Consider the following 19,729-nt stretch of genomic DNA (forward strand, 5'->3'; position numbering starts at 1 on the left):
CCTGCGATATTAACGGTTTGGTTTATTTTTATTTAATACCTCGTAAGTTAATAGTATAATGGTTTTCATTAAGCTTTATGGTTCTTATACACATAAAGAATGGTGATCACACCCCTGCCACATGATTTTTTAACTTAAAATTTAAACCGCGTGCGTGAACATACTTCAGTCAACCGGGCACTCTAAGTCGTAATTTACAACACGCATAATCGCGATAAAATTGAAAAATCACATTGAGAATAATCACATATGAATCACGCGCTAACTAAATTCGCAGTAAAATAACGCGGATGATTTTTCAATTATCTTCGCCAAACAATTCCTAACATAACGAAAGAAATAGCCAATCAATACGTCTCACTTATTCGCATTAAAAATTCATATGCGTTTTAAAATCGTACAAACATTTCCGCGATCGGATGGTGAGATAGAAAAAGAACCTTTATATTTCTTTTTTTCACATATAAACGTGGTAATTCGACTCGGAGAGCACAGTCGCTGGTCGCAGCTTTGCATTCTTGTCCAAATATATAGGCTAGTCAATTTATGCGTATGGTGAAAGTAATGGAGTGTTATCTTCTTATTCCCTTTTTTTCAAATATGAATTCGCATTTGAATTTATGAATGTAACATTTACTTATTATCTCTCTTTCTCTCTATTTCACACCTTTCACCATTCCACGTTCATTCTCACAGTTTCACACTCATAATATTTTCTCTCTCGTTCTCGCTCTTATTTATTCTCTCGCAGGTTTCCTCATTCTGAGCATCATCTCGGGGATTTTATATTCTTATATCGTTAGGTATATAGCCTTAAATCCGCGAAACGAGGCAATCATCTAGATTCGCTGTCCACTTACTCGTTCGCTCGACAAGGCTTACTTCTTATCATAGGTATAATATTCTTTTCGTCGAACGTTCGAATTAGCAGACTAGGCGCTTAACGAGTAATTAGACCTTCGGCTAAAAATAAAAAATGATTACAGGGATATCATTGAAAAATAATCACAAACGGAATATATCGCATTTTGCTAAGCTCAAATTAATCCTAGACGGATTCCAACATTATCCTCGTCCTCGCAATACAGATATATAATTCAAACGCACAACGTTGTATACTGTGATTCTCAATTATAAAGCTGTCGTTCCTTGCCGGCGTTCCTCAAGGAAAACCAATCAATTCGACTCCTAATTAAACTGGCGACAGAATACGAAATGCATTTCAAATTCTATTACTATAATCATTTTACTAATTAGACGCCCCGCTGCCAATCAGTATTATGGATGTATAATTTAGGAAATGGTGATTGTGCAAAAGACAAGAAGAAAAACTTGATTCACTTCTTTCCCCCAGAACGCCGCATCGATCGTACAGCCGCAGTATTACGTGTCAGCGATTGTTGAAATTTCGAATATTATAAGTAAATAAACTTTGTACAGGCATTATGGAAATGGTAGTTGAATGAAAATCTGTATCTCATATACAAACTAAAAAAAATGAGCACTTAAAAACTACAATAGATATTGGTACAAAAATTAATGCTGCTATAATTAGATAATATCACAAAGAAGCGACGAGGACGCAGTCCGGTATTTTTTTTTTTCTCCTCCGGCCGCGTTCCGTTTCAATTTAATATTTACGATGCTGCATACCTCTGGGTATTAACCGTGCTCTGGATACACGTGTACCTATGTACGTACATGTACGCCAGAACGATTAAACAACCAACATTTGCATTGCCCGCATTATAGAGACGCAGCCTTTTTGAGAGACGAGTCCCTGTCGCCTCTTTTCTTCGTTTAACGCGTCATTCGACCAACGATCCGACGTCAGTCCAACGAACAGTTCTCGTTGGCAATTATCAGACAATAATTATATTATATTTATTATTATAATTATTATTATATCCTCTTATTATTTCTATCTTCAATCTTACCTATATACGAGTGTTACATTCTTACATCTATCGCGTGTGGCCAGCCCATGCTATCCTCTGACATAATATCCTGCATCCCGTTACATTATACATGCTTTACGCATCGTTCTTCCATAATATTTTCGATTCATCGTAACTACATAAACTGAGTGCATTTCGGAAGACTATTAATCCTCGGAAAAGCTGTTTCATGGAAATCCGCAAGCGGTTCGCAATGCTGTTAACCTTATTTTATACAGCAAAAGTATAGATGCTATCACAAAATAACCGTTTTCTATACCTATAGTATTATACGTAGCAAAAATAGTTCAACGATAGAATCAGTGGATAAACGTTGAAAATAACCTCGTATATATTCATCGATTCGTAAGGTTCTTCAAAGTGTTGAAATTTCAAAAGATCTTTCGTTCTATGCAGTACAATCATATCGTATAATTTAATATATTAAATTTCCCCGCCTTCTCTATTGCATACCGGTTAGCATAGGCGGCCAGACCAAACCAATGTATTTACGATCCAGAAATTACATACAGTTATGTTATTTTTAATGTAACACGTATTGTATATTATAATTAATGTATGTATTTATATTTATGTATTTACAGACAATCACATGAATCGTAGATATCCTATTATCATTCGTAGGTATTTATTCGTCCTTTCCTATTATACTTATTTCAATTTCACCCTAAGTTCACCTTTACCTAAGTAAGAACCTCGTCTTACTTATGGTTAATTAAATATGCTACAAATTATTTGAGCTGAAACTTGTTCAATTCTCGTATGTTTCCTCACTCCCGAAACATTGAAAACGGCGCGGTATACATTCTGTTCGTGAAGCAAATAGCACACGTTTTTATCACCAATTTGACGTTACGACAGCCTATCGTAAAAGCATTGCTTCAGCAATCGTATACGTTCCGAATAATATATTTCTGCGAGATTTTAATCTTTGCATCGCATTTTAACACGCACACTCAAGAAAGTGCCCAAGACCAAGAAAATATTATTTCAACAGACCAAAGCAGATAATTGATTAATTCGCGAAAAACAATCTCATAACAATAGATGTAGTTTTGACTCGAATCAAGTTTGCTTCACCGCGAGTAAATAAACCATTTGAACATTCGAAACTATGGAATTTTGAAATTCTCATTTTTTTTCACAATTCGCCACATTAATGACACTTGGAATATTAGTAAGTAAGGCAAAGAGAGCCGCATGAATCATTCCCCCAATTGTACGCTGTATAAACTGTCAAGCACTTCACCGCGAATCGAATATACAATCAGCAATAAATTTCCATTCTGTGTAATTGTCAAATGGCGTGAGCAGGCATACAAGGCGATGTGGAAAATTTTACAGAAACCAGCAATGAACGTCCGTCAAGTTAGTAATAAAAATACATTCTAAACACGTGGATCGGTGTGGCACGCTGCATTATACAACGTACATCGTGCATAATAAAGGACCACAGTATTCCAGCACTTATTCTTATACTCCTATATATTCTACAGGCAACGTTTCAGGCTGTATTCTTAGTCCACGCTCGAATGTAGCTACCCTCCGTTATCATCAAACATTCATTGCATTTCATGCGAATAATCGTCGGCCTTCAGCTCCCATCGTATATACCGATATGAAAGTTTGTATTTTTTTAGCAGCGGACCTACACGTAGCGTATATTCTTGTACCGATCATCGTGAGGCAAATGATCGCGAAGTCTCTAATCCTAATTCACGATCACTTGTCGCCGTTCATTATCGCAGTATAATAAATCTAATATTCAGAATGTAACACGCACCGCTGTACCTACAGAAATTGTACGCACATCGAGTGCATATGCATCTCATTGTGCCGCAATTCATCATCATCGAACAAGTTTCAATTCTGCCTGCAGTGGCACGGACGACGCTTTAGTGTGCAGTGTGTATATACTCAATACACAAGTATAACAAATGTATACATCGAAACACCTCGACCTTAACAAGATCAATTCTCCTCTAATTATTCCATTTATGTACAGTATTGGTATATTCGGGATCGGTTTATCCGATCGCATTGCGTGAGTTGACGTTAAATCACACGGAATTGTTGGTCGTTTTACGGACCGGAAGCCTCTATGCATAGGTAGGTATATTTACAATTTTTCTAACCGACACAGTAACGCTTTAAAGAACATGAATCCAGTTTGGGGAAACACGGGTCGCGAGAGTGCCGTGATGAACGTTGAAATTTTTTGACCGTACAAAAAATGTTGTTTTCATCGAAAATTAGCTATCACGCGTATTATATTATGATTTACTATCGACAATTGATTGACGGATAGGTCGAAAGACAATTCGATCGTTGAGAAACCCGAGGATCCATGATTGCAGCGTCAACTCACGCAGTCCGTGTAAGTACAATCAGCATTGTTATCGCCGAAGGCGTATTTTTTTCAGCAAAATGGCATGACGTTGGGAATCGCATAATTTTGCACGCAAACTTCTTTCTTTCTTGATCTATCCGTAGTAGTAATTGCAATCGATGGAAAAACGTGATATTCGACAGACAAAATGCAACCTACATCCACCTATCTCTTACACCCTTCAACCTTTACATTCACATAATAACGTATCTCACGATAAACGAAAGCCTAATAAGAGAGAGAGAGCTGAAATCTCCGTTATCCCGATTTATAGAGAGAGTTTTCGGTACGCTACGGTAGTAGCTTTAAATTTTCCAGAAAAGGGGGATTGAATCTCGTTACGTCCAAAGGCCTGCTCGAAATTGATTTACGTAAAGCAGGTATGAACAATGTATTGGTCGTTAAGATTGAAGGGTCGGCTTTTCTCTGGCAACCTCAATTGCCAAATGCGAAGCTAATTTTGGCGAAAAGACAGACCATTTCGGGAGACAGAGAGATGGATAGACAGATATTAGAATATTGATATGAAAGGAAATGAAACAGGAGGTTCGAGGTCTGAAAGGCGCTGCTCGCACATCAAGATGCGCTTTTATAGTTTACGAGAGTCTCTAACGAGCGGTTCTTTTAAGCGAAACCAAAGGCTCGAGAAAGCCCTGCCGCCTTCTTGAAATTCTCCGGTAAACTGGCGGCGTCTTTTGTCCCGGTTGAGTGAGCCCGAATTGCGGTTAAATTAAGGGAAAACAAACGAAGTGGGCGTGAAAGAGAGAAGAGTGTATAACCGGTATAATTTAGCAGGATCCCGGCAGCGATTGGGAGCGAAACTCATCACGGGAATCATTTCAGCCAGCATTTGCACTTTTGATCTTGCGATCGAATCACATCAAATAGTCAGATCCGGCGTTATTTATTACTTTTTTCCTTGATTTTAAATTGGTATTATGTAACAGTTGTCGAGGGGACTTAAATCTCGGGAATATACCAAAATTTTTTCGCTTTTGAGACTAGTGGACTTCGATATTTGGAGTTATATACCTCAACGTCAAAATCGACGAGGACACCCTCTTCATGTAGTTTAAATTATACTTTCATGACTGCCACATGTTAATGTAGCAGTTATTCCGTTGTCTAAGTTTTTTTAAATTATTTGGAGGGCAGTTTGACATTAGCTGCGCTGATACACTTTAGGTTTGGACTGAATAGCTTCAAAATTAGGTAACAATTTGATATTTAAATATTAAAGAAAATTTGCGTAACTATTATGTTAACGATCAATATTATTGAGAAGAACTACAAGTAAACTTCATGCATGGCAAAGTACAAATGATAAACTCATTTGCTAAAAGAGAAACAAATGTTTTTCATACGAAGTTTGAAGATAGGGATCGCCTACTTGATTTTCTTATTGTATAATCTAAGTAAGAAATCAGAATATTGTTCGCATCCCGCGCCGTCAAACTATCAACCAAATTTTCATATATATAATATATGATACATTTATTATACATATATGCAGTTATACGTAGAATCGATAAATGGAAGCTTCCAATTGCAACATCGATTTGTATACAAGTTGCACCTCGACTCTCTCTCGGTTTCCCTTTCACTCCTTCTCTCTTTCTGTCTCTCTGTCTCAGCCTCTGTACCTGACTAACAAAGACTTTTCGAGCACGTCTCGGGAGTGGAGGGTGGATTTGGATAGGAGTTCTGCAAGCTGAAGTCCTTGGCGTGGTGACGATCCGTTTAAAAGAGTCTGCGTGCGTGATGTCACTTCTTCGTATATTCTTTGCACCCAACCCCTTTTGTTCGGGAAATTACACAGGGCTTTTTTAACAGCTTTACTCAACGACCCCATAGAAAACGAATGTAAAACTTTGAAACTTAACTAATAACTTCTATTGACTAACGGCCGGATCTCCATCTTGAGACTCAAGTCAACATATAGGTACAAGTTAATAATTCGAAGCGTATAATTCTGTTCTTCAATACTTCAATACATAGGTACTCGGACTTGGGTAACTGCGTCAATTATGCGTCTCCAATTTTCAATCTCTTCGGTGTTCAGTCATTTCACGGAATTAGTTAATGTAACATTTTGATATTACAGACGGATACTGCGGAACATGTTAAACTGATATTCGCTTTGGCACGTACTTGAGTATGCGAAATTGAACCTGATTATATATCTGAAACATACGTCTGGATCATGGATCGGATTTTCCGGCAAAGAGTGTTTATTTTTATTTTATTTTTTTCAATGCCAATGCCTGTGAGCTTCGGATAATACGAGTGCATACTGATTTTTTACGTACGCGATGCAAATCTCTTGTGTTACGAGCAAACTTTTGTGTTACATATCAATTTGCTGGATGAGTCGCAGAGTCACTCGTTGATTGCATGCAAAAATTGATTTCTTCACCTAAGGGTGATTCTGTTTCAAATTTTCTAAATCACCCTTACATCTTCCCAACACTTTTCGACATTCAATATGTATTCGGTGGTTTGGACCGAAAACGATTTTTCATTACCTACTTGACTAACGGATACGCATGAATCAACAAACACGCATCAAATATATTCTCTCTCTCTATCTCTCGCTCTCTCCCTCCCGCCCCTTTCTCTCCTTCTCACTCGCCCTCTCTCACTTTCTCTTTCTCTCTCTCTAGCTTTCGCTCTTTCGCTCGCTCTCTCATGCGACATAAAAAAAATTCCAAACGAGTCTGCGCAATCATCTAGCAATCTCTGAATTGCGGAGGATGGAATGTTGGTATGTAAGCAGCTGCTGTTTTAGGGAGGTGCTGGAACGTTGTCGCGTAGTAGCCTCTCTGCACGCTTATCGATTATCGCAGGGAACCACTGTAGGAATGTAGGGTTTGGACAAAGACGGCCAGAGAAACGAGGATGGCAAGAATAAAGGTGCGTTCCCCGTGGCTCGAGGATAGAGTTACCGCACCTCCTAGCCACCAAAGTGCCCCGCTGCCTCCTGGGGCAGAACTAATGCCTCTTTGAATGGCGGCAGGATGCTCCCCTGAAATAAGCCAAAAACAATCCGGTACACATACTGTTTGGGTTCTGAATTCGCCAGGGCTCTCTTCGTTTCACAGATACGTTCAGCAGTGGTTGGCTGCTGCGTTGGTTGGCAGAGAAATGGAAAAAAGAGAGACTCCGACTCACCGTTAAGAACGTGGAGTTGTACACTGGCACTATCCAAATTACTTGGGCTGCAAGTGTAATTGCCGGAATCTTCACGCCTCGCGGTATGTATGATGAGGCTGCTGACGGTGTCGCTGTCGACTCGTTCCTTCCTCATTTCCAGCTTACCCTGCTGGTATATGAGTACGCGACCGCTCTCGTGGTACCAAAACACGTAGGAAGGCTCCTCCAGAGACTGCTTTATCACGCACCGCAGGGTCACTGTGCTTCCGGTCTTCACGTAAATATCACGGTCTCCCATGATCTCGATTTTTGGAACTGCGGGATTGGTTTTTATTTATTTACCTGCTTATGAATGTAAATTAAAGGGTCTAATAAGCTCGGAGGTCATTCTTGGGGGATGCTTGGAATACTTGAATCCTTATACCGACTCCGGTTGGCCGACCGTACTTAGTAACTAGTGACGCGTAGCGTGCGAGACTGCGGAACGGAAAGACTTTACTTCAAATCCCCAGCGTATCGGTAAAGACCTGACTGACAAATCGCAATAATTGTAGGGAGCCGAATCGGCAATCTGAGGTTTGAACTCGGTCTTGCTAGACCAGAAACAGATTTTCTGCAGTTTCCCAAGTTCCAAGTGCGAACGATCGGGCGTTTCTATTGCAAATCGTAATACGGCTGCAGACGCATATTCATAGTCACCAACCCATCCCTCCCACACCCCGCATAATTCATCGGCTTATAGGAACACACCCAAAATGGTATGGCGGGATTGGAGTGATTATTATCTTCATCTTTATTATTATTATTATTATTATTATTATTATTATTGTTGTTGTTGTTGTTGTTGTTGTTGTTGTTGTTGTTGTTGTTGTTGTTGTACGGATGGAGGCTTAGGTTTGGCAATGACAGCCGTTTCGTCTTACGAATGAATCTGGTCTAAGCCTCTGCGAAGAACTAACAAGATTTCGCTACTCCACGCCCGCGCCGCAAGTGGATTATCGGTAGTCCTAACCCCCTGAGATCATCTATAGGTCAAGATAAGAAAGTAGAAGAAAAAGGTACGGTGATTAGCATGCGTCAAAGAAATTGGAGTGGCTCGTATTAGCGCAATCCTACCCTTTTGATCCGAGAGTGGAGTAAAAAATATATTGACCCATTTGGCCCCAAAGCTAAACTGAACGTTACGCTAAATTTCCCAGAGATCAAATGAGTTACGAGGGCGCAGTTGCGTCGGTAATACAAATGTCTCACATCCTAATGGCCCCACGGCCAGACTACCTATTCTCATCCCGGTAATATAAAGCCACCGTTTTCTTATTTTTCAAAGTTAAGACTCGAATCAGAGATAAACTGTATAACGTAGAGTAAGAGCTCACAAGTGACAAGTCCTCGCGCCCATGTGAAATCTTGATAGTCGTGCTTACCGACAACGTTTAGCTTGATAAAGTAGCTCATCTTCGGCTCAGTGGAGACTTGGCATTCGTATTCGCCAGCGTCCCGGGGCTGGACATACTTCACCTGGAGGGTCCACGTATCTTGGCCGTCCAGATAGAACGCTTGGAACCGTTCGTCAGCGATGAAGGTATATCTGTCCACCGTTAGGATGTGAGCATCTCGCTTCCTGATCCATGACACCTTGGGGAACATAAATTTCTCTCAGACTCCGGCGGGCTCCAAAGAGTTATAGCTCCAAGGTATGGGCGGGCGGGTGCGGGGTACAGTTGGAGACTGTAGATTTACTTCAAACTCAACTTTAACGCCAAGACCCGGTATTCACCTTTGTCGTGCCGTATGAAGTCCACACAGCGGGTTATAAAGCGAGGCGAGGCGAAGCGAGGTGAGAAACGAGCTTAGCTGTTACCAGTTAGGAACAAATCGAATCTAGACCATCGATTAAAACGTCACATCCGACCCAAGTCAATACAACGGACGTGTGATTAACGACTGTGTTACCGCCAACGGAAGCTCATTGTTATTATCGCCCAACTGCGGACGTCGTACTTCGCGACGCCTCCAATCGCCAAGCTATTGTTTTCAGTTATATTTACCTCGACTTACACCAAAATTTATCCAATATCATATCCGGGTCTAATCACATGCGGGCAAAAAATATAATCGATTTCTCCCCGAGTATCCCTTCAAGGTTTTTCGTGATACTTATACACGCGGACGTAAATTCTTGCAATGGTTTGAAACACGGCGAACCGTTTCAACTCACCGATTTGTTACCCAACTGCCGGACTTTGCAGGGTAGGTAGGCGTGGGTTCCAAGCTGCGCCGTGATGTTTTGGGGACTACTTGTGTCGAAGTAGGGACCGGTGTAGAGTCCGTTGAGCCTCTTCACCAGCGAGTGCGACCTCGTACTGACCCCTGGGGGCAAAATAGAATCGGACATATTAGCATACGGGACCGGACCAAGAGGATGTCAGAGTTCCCAAGTTTATCTTCGAAATATTAGAGTCCCCTGAGATGTCAGCAGTACGGTCTTTGGTACGACAACCGAGAATACGACCGATCGTGGGTGAAAATTGTCGAATACTTTTACAGTATCATCTACTCAATATCCGGGAACGTGATAACAATTCTTAATTCGGCTGCTCTTCGAACATGCCTATAGACACATTTTCTGCGAGACACCAAGAGACATAATGGAAGAGAGTTTTGTATTGGGGTTATCGATCGCGCGAGGCGGGCTAAAATTAATCATTAGTTAGTATTTATTGCAGCGAAGTCGTTTAGACTCCCATTTACTTTGCCCATCTAAAAGTTCGAATATAAGCTTATAATGACGGGTATAGATTTCTGGTAGTTAGCAAGGCTGTTGAAAAGTTCGGTTTCTCGAACACAATTTCTTATCCAGGTTGAGGCAGGATCGCGCCTGAGCCAGCCATTATGTTCTCCCTGTTCCATCGCGTCTATATACACAGTATATGTATGTACGTATGTATGTATGGAAGCTTATAGTCGAGTCTCGGAGCTCGACGTAGCCAAAGTTTCGTCCCTGTCCAGTAAAACTAGTTTATTACTACTTCCTTGGAAACTTGTAGGATAAGAATGAGGACAAATTCTCTCCCGGTTTCACCTTATAACCAGCCATACTATAGGAGTTATCTCAAGACACACGAAGAAGATTGATGTCCTTTTTATTCTGCAATCTCTTCGCGGTCGTAAATTAGACTGGAAAACTGCGTTATGTTATCGTCACGTAGCGTCGATCTCGTTTGCAGGCAGGTTCAAGATATTGCACGAGGTGTAAATCAGCAAAAGCAGTACCTTGGGACAGTGTGGACGAGGGACGTGAGGGTGTGACTCGCGAATAGATAGTATCACGTCGCGGAAGGGGGGAGGGAAAGCTGATTGTTCAAGTACATACTTGGTACCCAGCAAATTTACTGACAATGATATCGCGATTAAACGATGAGTACTCGACGCGTAACATTTAACATAATAATACGTTGTACTAATAGGAGAATATAGATGAAAATCGTGCCTCCTAATTGGTTGAAATAATACCAAGTCATGAAGCATACGGTATAATTTGCGACGCGAGCTTTTTAACAAAGCAGTTGTTGTCACGCACGTGAGAAACCCATCGGCGTCTCGCCACGCGATATTTACTCCTGTCATCCTCTGAAATTTTAATCTAATCTACCCACGGAAGCGCCAAGGATCATCCCGCAGGTGTGTCCGATCGCATGCGATCCAACCGTGCCGTGTAATCAACGAGAAAACGCAGAGTTAAAGAATCGACGCGCCTCGTGAGGAGCGTTAAGTTACGATCACGAGGAAGCACGGAAAGTATACGAGAGATGTTGCGGGATATATATTATACCCCTTACAGCGAAAGATTTGGTGCGGTCAACGACAGGGAGGCGCGAATCCGCGCAGGCGAGAGAAATCGTATACATATATCGCGAGAAGCGCTTGCGCTCGTTCTACATTTCGAAAATCATTTGCCCACCGAGATTACAATCCGCGTTTCTTTGGGCTTCAACCCCGTATACGTACCGCGAGGTGAAGGTTCGAACATATACCAGGAACACGTAGCGTACCGGAAATTGCTCGAAGCAGGAAACCGCAGAATACGAAAAGGAACGAGTGTATTCACGAATCCGGTGATGTGAGCTCACGATTTCTCGTATTTCCCACGGGGCCTCTTGGCCCGTTCTTTACCAGTTGTAAAAAGCTCTGTATTACGATCGCATATGCAAGCCGCGGTGCGCGCGAGTCTCGGGATGGCGAATTAACTCCAACGTCGAGGGTATTGTATCGCAGGTATCCAAGAGAGCGTCGAAGGTTCCTCTGATCTCGGCACCGGCCCTGAGGGGTGGAATCGGGGTGGCTAGGGGTGCCGGCGGGCGAAGACGCCATTTTATCAAGATCTGCGATGACGTAGGGGAGTTATACCGCCATATCCGTGCGGCACGGATTCGCCGCTATGACCTCATTAGGCACGCCAACGTCGTCCCACTGCCGGAGTTTACTGCACGACTCGGTGTCCTGTCGCAACGGTGGTGAAATGTCGTTGCCGACTTTGCGGTCTTTGCGGTCAGTCGGCGTCTTTGAACCGTCGAATAAGAAAACGCGCGTTTCAGGTTTCCGCTGGGTATTTCCGCGCGGATAAGCGGTCCAATTTACGAGACCTTCGCCTCTGCCATATCGATTCTCAAAGTGCACCAGGCCTAATGACTGCGCGATGAGATGCAGGGGATGCCCCGCGAAACGGGGGTTGAAAAGCGGGCGAGATTACAGGCGCGTCGCGAGGCTACGTTGAGTCACGTATACAGTGGGTATTATACACCTCGACGAGGTATTCGTCCCTCGTATATCCGTGTCAGATTCTAGATATCAAGGATGCGGCGTGAATAAAATAAGGGGTACGTTTTACGAGAACTGTATACCCTACCTTTCGTGACGGGGTGGGAGAGTCGTACGCTGTTTAGCTAGATATTCACAAGTTATTTTATGGGTAGATTTAATATTCACACGAAGCGCGGGCTGGGTGGATACGTACCGAGCCTGAGTGAATATGGCTTGCACGGTTAAATGCGAATATAATAAGGGCGTAAATGAGTAATACACTAGCCGCACTGCCATCAACCACCTTCTACAATCCAAGACCACAAGGTTATTGGTAAATCCCCCCTGAAATCGTTGTCATATACTCAATTCAGGAAAGACCCCGTTTTTTTAGAACCCTCGACGAGGGTGTTTTCCGGAACTTGTTTCCTCCCCTGACGTAGCCGATAATTCAATTAATAACAACTCGGGATATCGAGACAAATTGAGGATCGTTGACGTCGTTCGCCCAATATCAAATCACGGTTTCGCATTACTTGTTCGATTTTCATTTTTAAAGTTGTAAGAGAAACACCCCGGGACCGAAAATAAGAATTAAACATACGTATCGGATTCTCTAAACAGTATAGGACGATGCTATTACCGAAGTCAGAATATTAGTTTCAAAAAAAAAAAAAAAAAAACGAGTTCTACCACAGAGCAATGTTCAATGTTTAAATCGACAAAAAGTCATACGCTGCTTAACGAGGGCATACGATTTATTTCTGACAACAGCTTATCAATCAGTCATACACGACGGTCGCTTCGACGGCAAAAGGTCACACGTAGATCAAACGTCCTCTTTCAAAGTTTATCGACTAACCGCAGGGCAGATAATTCAATCGGACGTTAAAACAGCAATACGTGCTGAGTCGTTGGAAACAGCCGTTCATTTGAAAATTAAAAAGCGGGACAATAACCATCACCGTTCAACCAAAACGAACATCGAACGATACATTTTTATTGTATTTGTCTTTAACCAGCCATCGAAAATCGTAAAATGGTTTCACAGAAATAAGTTTTATAATCGTACACATTCTATCACGCTTCCGTCTTGTCATTTTTCAGTATGACTCTGCGATCAGCGATCAGTTGTTGACTGACAGGTATCGGTAAGTATAAATCCTTACCCGTGATGCCTAGTAAAATCCAGCAGACGAGGCACAGAACATAGTAATTCACATATGAGCAGGCCCTCATGATGACGGAATCACTGACATCGCAAAGCACTACATCTGCCCCGGCCCCAACTGGAGGCGCCTTTTGCGTACCACGGCCACCACTAGAATAGTTCACACATTTCGTAAAGAGGTTCTTTCTCCCACGTATATATATATATATATATATATATATATATATATATATTTGTGTGTGTGTGTGTGTGTGTGTGTGTGTGTGTGTGTGTGTGTGTGTGTGTGTAGCGAAAGCGCGTCGTCGATCCCTCACATATCCGCGTCCGCACAAAAGCACTGATCTTCCACAATTGGCCCGATGCGCAAAGTTAGACCGAGTACCGTCTCTCTATAATAAATTACGCCGCGTGTAGTATAATTTGAGCAAGATGAAAAGGCCGCGGCAGCGATAGGGTCGCGACGGTTATGCCGACGCATGCATATACTTTTCAACTCCGGTCTTACTCGGGAGTTGCGATGAAATTTCGACGATGCTCGTCGTCGCGACGCCCGGGCGAAGCTCTAAAGCGCCGGGCTACGGTGGCACTGCCCGCCCGGGCCGACGCCTGCGCCCTGTTCCGCGCATCGGGCTTCTTCAACCCGTGGTCGAAAAATTCTCGGTAAACTAAAAAGCCCCGACGATATTGCCGGGAAATTTACCCGGGGTGGGACTAGCGCGGGGGTGAACCAGCTCCTGTGTTTACTCTATGCATCACTCGCGTTAACCTGAAACACCCCGCCGATCTTATTGTTTTCCCTGCCCCCGCCTTCGCCGAACTTGCACCTCAATCCGACGACCCGATCTACTCCGTAAATTCATGCACGTTAATTTCTATTTGACACTTTCACCCCTGCGATTCTTGCTCGGACAAGCTTGGGTCGAGTCTCCACCTCGCGAGCGAAATTCTTTGAGACAGGATGCGAAATTCTCAATATTGAAGTGTAAATTTCAGGCGCGGCATTTCCAGCTCACTCTCAATGAGCAAGTCGATAATTCGATGCGATGAGTCTTGCCAATCTGAACTCTAGGGACCGTTTAATTCTTAAGCTTGTGCAGCATCGCCTCGTGGCGTATTATACACCGGCATGGGTATTATATTGCACGTGAGATATGTAAGACAATTGGACAATCATATTCGCCCACGCGTTGTACTCATGACGTGTAAATGCTATGTGTATTGTAGGTACATATTTGCACAGACACGTGCCCGGTGTATACTCTCGGAAAGTATCTTCGGCAAACGAGGGTGGCTGCAACTTCGAGCCGGTGAAAATGGGAGTTTTACTATCTTATAGTAGGGGGAAAAAGGGCAGGAAGAATCCCGCCGCCTTTCGCCTGTGTATAATATATATGTGCGAATCTGAGTCGTCCGGAGGGGTGGTTTGTTTTTAACCCCATCCGGGGCGAGTCGATGCAAAAAAGTAATAGTGATTCTTGGTCCCTCAAACGCTTCTGCTTACTCAAACGCGAGAATTTCGGGCGTATTTCAACCCTCCTTCGAGGGCGGCGGGCAAAAACGGGGACTTTGTCGAGGGGTCAACGAGCGGCGAGTTGGAGGCGAGAGTGAACGGATCAAACCTAAGTCGAAATGGGGGAGAATCGGGGTTATTTTATTCCATTTATGAAACTAGACGAGCCGAGAGACGAGGCGAAACGCGAACGAAAATTGGGAGATATAGAAAATCGTCAAAGCTAGCTTCACCTTGTAAACAAAGACTGCTGCTACTGCTCAACTTTCTACACACGTTCCAGATAAAGTATGAAAAATTCTCTGTATGTATTCTTTTGCTGCAGGAATAACGAAAGTTTTCGAAGAAACGTTACTCCGCCAAAGTTAAGAAAAGAACAGGAAAAATATTCTCCATCTTCCCTCTGACCAATTTCTACACGTGCAAGTAGACAACTTGAATTTCCAACACGCTCTGCATTGTGTCAATCCGAAATTCCGGTCACGCAATGCGCTGTGAACAATTATTGTAGAATTTTTCAATATCTTTTTCGCGAAAGTTGATTCAAGGCTGAATATTTATTGCAGCTTTTTGTACGCCAAGAGAGGCGCGTCGCTGCTCTCATATGGTCGAAAATTATTCGCACATTCAACCAGTCTAGCCATGCCAGAATATTACTTCATTCGGTTCTACGTTGATTGTAGCTTTCATTTGGTTCCATGCAGTTGTACACACAGCAGGTATTGTTGAGCGAAAATTCATCTATGGACAACAGTCACATATGGCTGTACCATTTTTTACTCTCGTTCGCTTGAAAATTGTTATAGAAACCTTATTTTAAAGCTTCGTATACGTAGAGAATATCACCATCTCCTTGAAGCATCCCAATAGGGCAATTAGGGGAATAGCCTTCTCAATTTAATCACAAGGAGAGAAACGAGAAACGAGGAACAAGCACGGAGGGAGCAAAAGTGGAAGATGGAAAATGGAATCCTAACAAGTCGTGAAATTGGTAGCTCTAGAAGAACGACTTTGGATTATCCGGAAATTATTTTCAGTCGATATTATCCTTTTGGATGGGTTGGAATCTATAAATCTCCCACGGTAGATTCGCGTTTGGAGATTGGCTTTCGAAGCCAAGCAAAGCGCACGTCTTCAGACTTATTTTTGCGCCACTCCCGGGGTATCTAAAATATCCCTACATAGTATATACAAGGCACACAAACTAAGGTGAACCTCTGACGTGAAAATCGACGGAAGCTGTGCGACGCGACGTTGTCAAACCTTGCGAATACCGTTTGAGAAAAACGTATAAAAATACGACTGATTGAAAGTCGTCCGCGCGAGATTACGTCTCGTCTCCCTGTGAAATAAACCCGATATAAAATTTTTCGAATTGAAAGTACTCGTCATTATTAATGATTCAGCAAAGTACATAACCTATTTACTTTCAGCCGTCGCGTCGCCATGACGAAGACGGTCCAAAGTTTTATACTTACTCCGCACCTTAGTAAATCTAGATATGAAATTTCAATCATAATTTACCCTTCTCTAATGCATGCGAATCCTCAGGAGTCAAATAACGGAATGCTTGCACCGAATAAATATTGGACAATTGGAAACGAAGATAAAATTGAATCTCCACCTAATTGACCCTGCATAACTTATCCTGATGGTTGCAAAACAATTAATTCCGAAAGGAGAATTTTCGATAAAATTGTTCAGTTCGAACGACTAACAGTAATGGCGTTGAATCGAAGAAAATTGCGATGTGTAGAAGTAACGAATCAAGATCTACCAACGACACTTTCGCTACCTCGCATTCAAAACCGAGTCTCTGGCACTTGGCAAAAGCGATAGCGTTTTTTAACGATCAGACCAGCGTGCCAAATACATTTGTCCGTTACAAATGCTTCGATCAAATTGAGCCCCGTGGGTTGTTGTTCCCGCAAGGCGTGCCTAGTTGATCTTTAAACGGCGATAGGGAACGAGAGAAACATTGCGGCCTCCGCGCGCGCTATCATGGCAGATAAAAAATATTTACAGTCAATTAAGGGAGTGAAAGACCTGCAGCGGCCGCAAGGCAAAATGCCGGGGTCCCCTTCTTTCCCGAGCTTTGTGTTAGAAGGGGCGTTTTTCGAGGTGCACGTAGTTGGGAATGGATTACTTCCGATTGACCCTGAATTTCGTAGCGTCGACAAAGGCTGGCAATCTGCGATGCCAGCCGCGTTCGGCACGCCCGCGGTTCCGATAAGAAGCGAGTTTTGTGCTTGGTGGACCAAAATCGTCGAACTGCGCCCCGATACGAACGACTCCGAGCCGTAACTTCCACGACCGATATGAAATTTTTAGGCGAAATCAAATACATGGATGCACTGGGACGTGTATGTGCCTGGTGTATATTGAAAGAGAGAAGGAGGATGGAACCCTCGTCGACGCGATGCAGGCGATGGCAGCGTTTCCCAGAGGCGTTAATAAAAAATCAAACAAAACTGGTCGTTTTTCTGACCCAGTTGTGCTCCGGTCCGCGGAGCGGCAGACCGTACCGAGAGGCCATCCGGTATCTCCGGGGAGCCTTAACACCCTCAGGTGTGTGCACACCTTTATACGCGAGTGCGATGGTCGCTCTTGAGGTTCGGTTCGAGAAACCCTCGCCCGTTTGACGTTGTTTTTCAAATGAGTCTGGTTCAATGGGGAGCCCGGAAAGCCCCAAGGAGGCGAGATCTGGGCACGCTTTTGAAGCTCAATTTACAGGCGGAGTGCCTTTGTACCTTTTCGGCCCCAAGATACTGCTCGTTTGTCATTAAGATTCAGTCTTATCGCGGCCTATCGAACAGCACGCCGCGGGAATCTATATTATTCCTGTAGTCAGCGTATTTTTATTATATTATCCCAACCCGCTGTTCGTGACAATTATATGTCTTTTTTCACAGCTAATATTGCTTACACCTGGGCACCACATGGTAAATTTATCACTTCAATTTTACGTCGTACTTTTCTTGTTTCGATCTCGGTACAAATATCGAACATTGGATACAACCGCGCGTTTTACACTGCTCGTAATTTTTTATCACGACGATAAATATTCGCCCCCCTCATTATATTGTAAGTGAAAATTTTGTCCCAGCATGACTTGTCTAAATTTACCACAATCTACGCCTGAAAGCTGGGCTATTGTTGCTGCAAAGCAGAGGAAGGAGGTTTATTCCTACAACGGTAAAATAACTATCGCTAAAAGCTGCTTGAGAAATTACCGTAAAAAAAAATTATCGCACAAAACAATAGAATTTCATTTTTAAAATGACAAAATCAGAATGATCAACTTGCGTTGAAACTACATCTCATCCGCAACCACGAGAAAATTGTCATAATCGTCAAAAAAAAAAAAAAGATATTGCGGAGAAATCAAATTATTGGTACAGAGAGTTCAAATCATGTAAGCGCGAATTGTAACCGTCGCAACGAACCCGCAATAGAATGTCACAACTGTCCCAAGCAGTATCATTCGTTGTCGAAACAGTAGCGGTAGCCGACCGTAACAACGTATTGAAATCGATGGTACATTACCAGACAAGCACATCCATTACACGTTGGTTGCTCGTGTGTCGAGAGTCCAATAGAGTTGAGGGTCGCATCCAGGTCGCAAATCTATTCTTCACAACACACCGCTTTACATTACGAGCACAAATTCACTCTGAACTGTAAAAAAGAGGGTAAATGAAATGAAAAACGATAAAATCAAAAGCTTCAATAATTTCGCCCAACATTTCGCTAATTGAATGAAACTTACCAGAGTATTCACTATGACTACTGTACAACGCGTGGTATATCTCATCTGATGATCTACTCACGACTAACGGAGCTTCTTGAAACTTGCCAGTACGTAATAACAACTTACTCGCGTGTAACGACTAGCTTCGCTCACCCCCCCCCCCCCCCCCCCCCCCCGCGTTGGCTGACACAAACGTATAAGCACGCACGGTACGATTTTAAAATTGGACCAATAGGTATTCTATAAACACGCACGTCGCATGGTGTAAAAATTCTCTTGTCTTCATTGATGACGATTCTTTTACTTCTTCTACGGGTCGAAGCGCACCCCTTGCAGTGCTGAGTTTAAGAAAATGTGCCCACTGCAACCCATTTCAGTGAAATTGTTTGCTTTCATCGGACATTAAAATTCGTCAATTATCGCCGCCCAACAATTCCGTTATTAATATTACGAGGCAATCTCGGGAGAACTGTTTAAGGCTTACACGTATAACTTTGCGCATTATATCGCTGCCGCGTGACGCCGCGTCAGCCATTAAGGGGTAGTATGTCAGGCTGTATGCGAATAAGGAACGTAAATTGGTCCCAAAAAAAGATCGTCGTTATGGCCAGACATACGCGCTGGGGCGCGGTGGCCGTGCTTCTGAGTCGTAACGCTTATTGAACGAGATTTTACGCCTCGCAATGACCGACCTCCCTCTCCCCCTCCCGCCAGGCTGGAGAGCCCTGGAGTGACGTTTTCCAAGTTGTGCGTTGACGTTGATTACGTTCGGTATTATGTTGTAAAAATGAGCAAATTTTAACGAGATCCGTATCGGCGTAACAACTCGACCACAAAAAAATTTCCGTGCGCACCTGTATACAAAAGTTTAAAAAGTCAATTACACTTTTGCAGAGTTACCCGGGTTAAATCACGCCTCGGCAAAGCCTCGGGTAGCGCCTTGAGGATGCTTTTCGAAATAAGTACCACCGCGGCACTCGATGTCCCTTCACTGTTA

At 42.9% G+C, this 19,729-nt stretch overlaps 1 protein-coding gene across 2 annotated transcripts; it reads right to left on the reverse strand.

Moving 5' to 3' along the window:
* Positions 1–2: 2 nt before the first annotated feature.
* Positions 3–18,801, reverse strand: LOC124221253 (lachesin). 2 transcript variants are annotated; one of them, XM_046631052.2, is made up of 6 exons: positions 18,751–18,801; positions 18,528–18,659; positions 9,719–9,870; positions 8,925–9,135; positions 7,519–7,815; positions 3–7,372 (listed from the first exon to the last, which is right to left on the reverse strand). In XM_046631052.2, the coding sequence occupies exons 2-6, from the start codon at positions 18,538–18,540 to the stop codon at positions 7,185–7,187; spliced, it is 861 nt and encodes a 286-aa protein (XP_046487008.1). In that variant the 5' UTR covers positions 18,541–18,659; positions 18,751–18,801; the 3' UTR covers positions 3–7,184. The 2 variants fall into 2 exon arrangements, with proteins under 2 accessions (XP_046487008.1, XP_046487006.1); XM_046631050.2 differs by lacking the exon at positions 18,751–18,801 and adding an exon at positions 13,470–13,621 and having other exon boundaries at positions 18,528–18,635.
* Between the last annotated feature and the right edge of the window lie 928 nt (positions 18,802–19,729).

This window comes from Neodiprion pinetum, chromosome 6 (assembly GCF_021155775.2).
Source record: "Neodiprion pinetum isolate iyNeoPine1 chromosome 6, iyNeoPine1.2, whole genome shotgun sequence".
Taxonomy (NCBI): domain Eukaryota; kingdom Metazoa; phylum Arthropoda; class Insecta; order Hymenoptera; family Diprionidae; genus Neodiprion; species Neodiprion pinetum.

What these genes read in the sequence shown, in the direction of transcription:
- LOC124221253 (XM_046631050.2), bottom strand. Translation starts at nt 18,595, where the DNA reads ATGCGACCCTCAACTCTATTGGACTCTCGACACACGAGCAACCAACGT. An exon ending in GTAATGGATGTGCTTGTCTG is followed by an intron (nt 13,622 to 18,527) that starts GTAATGTACCAT and finishes GAACTATTCTAG; the next exon opens with TGGTGGCCGTGGTACGCAAA. An exon ending in ACAACTCCACGTTCTTAACG is followed by an intron (nt 7,373 to 7,518) that starts GTGAGTCGGAGT and finishes GGCTTATTTCAG; the next exon opens with GGGAGCATCCTGCCGCCATT.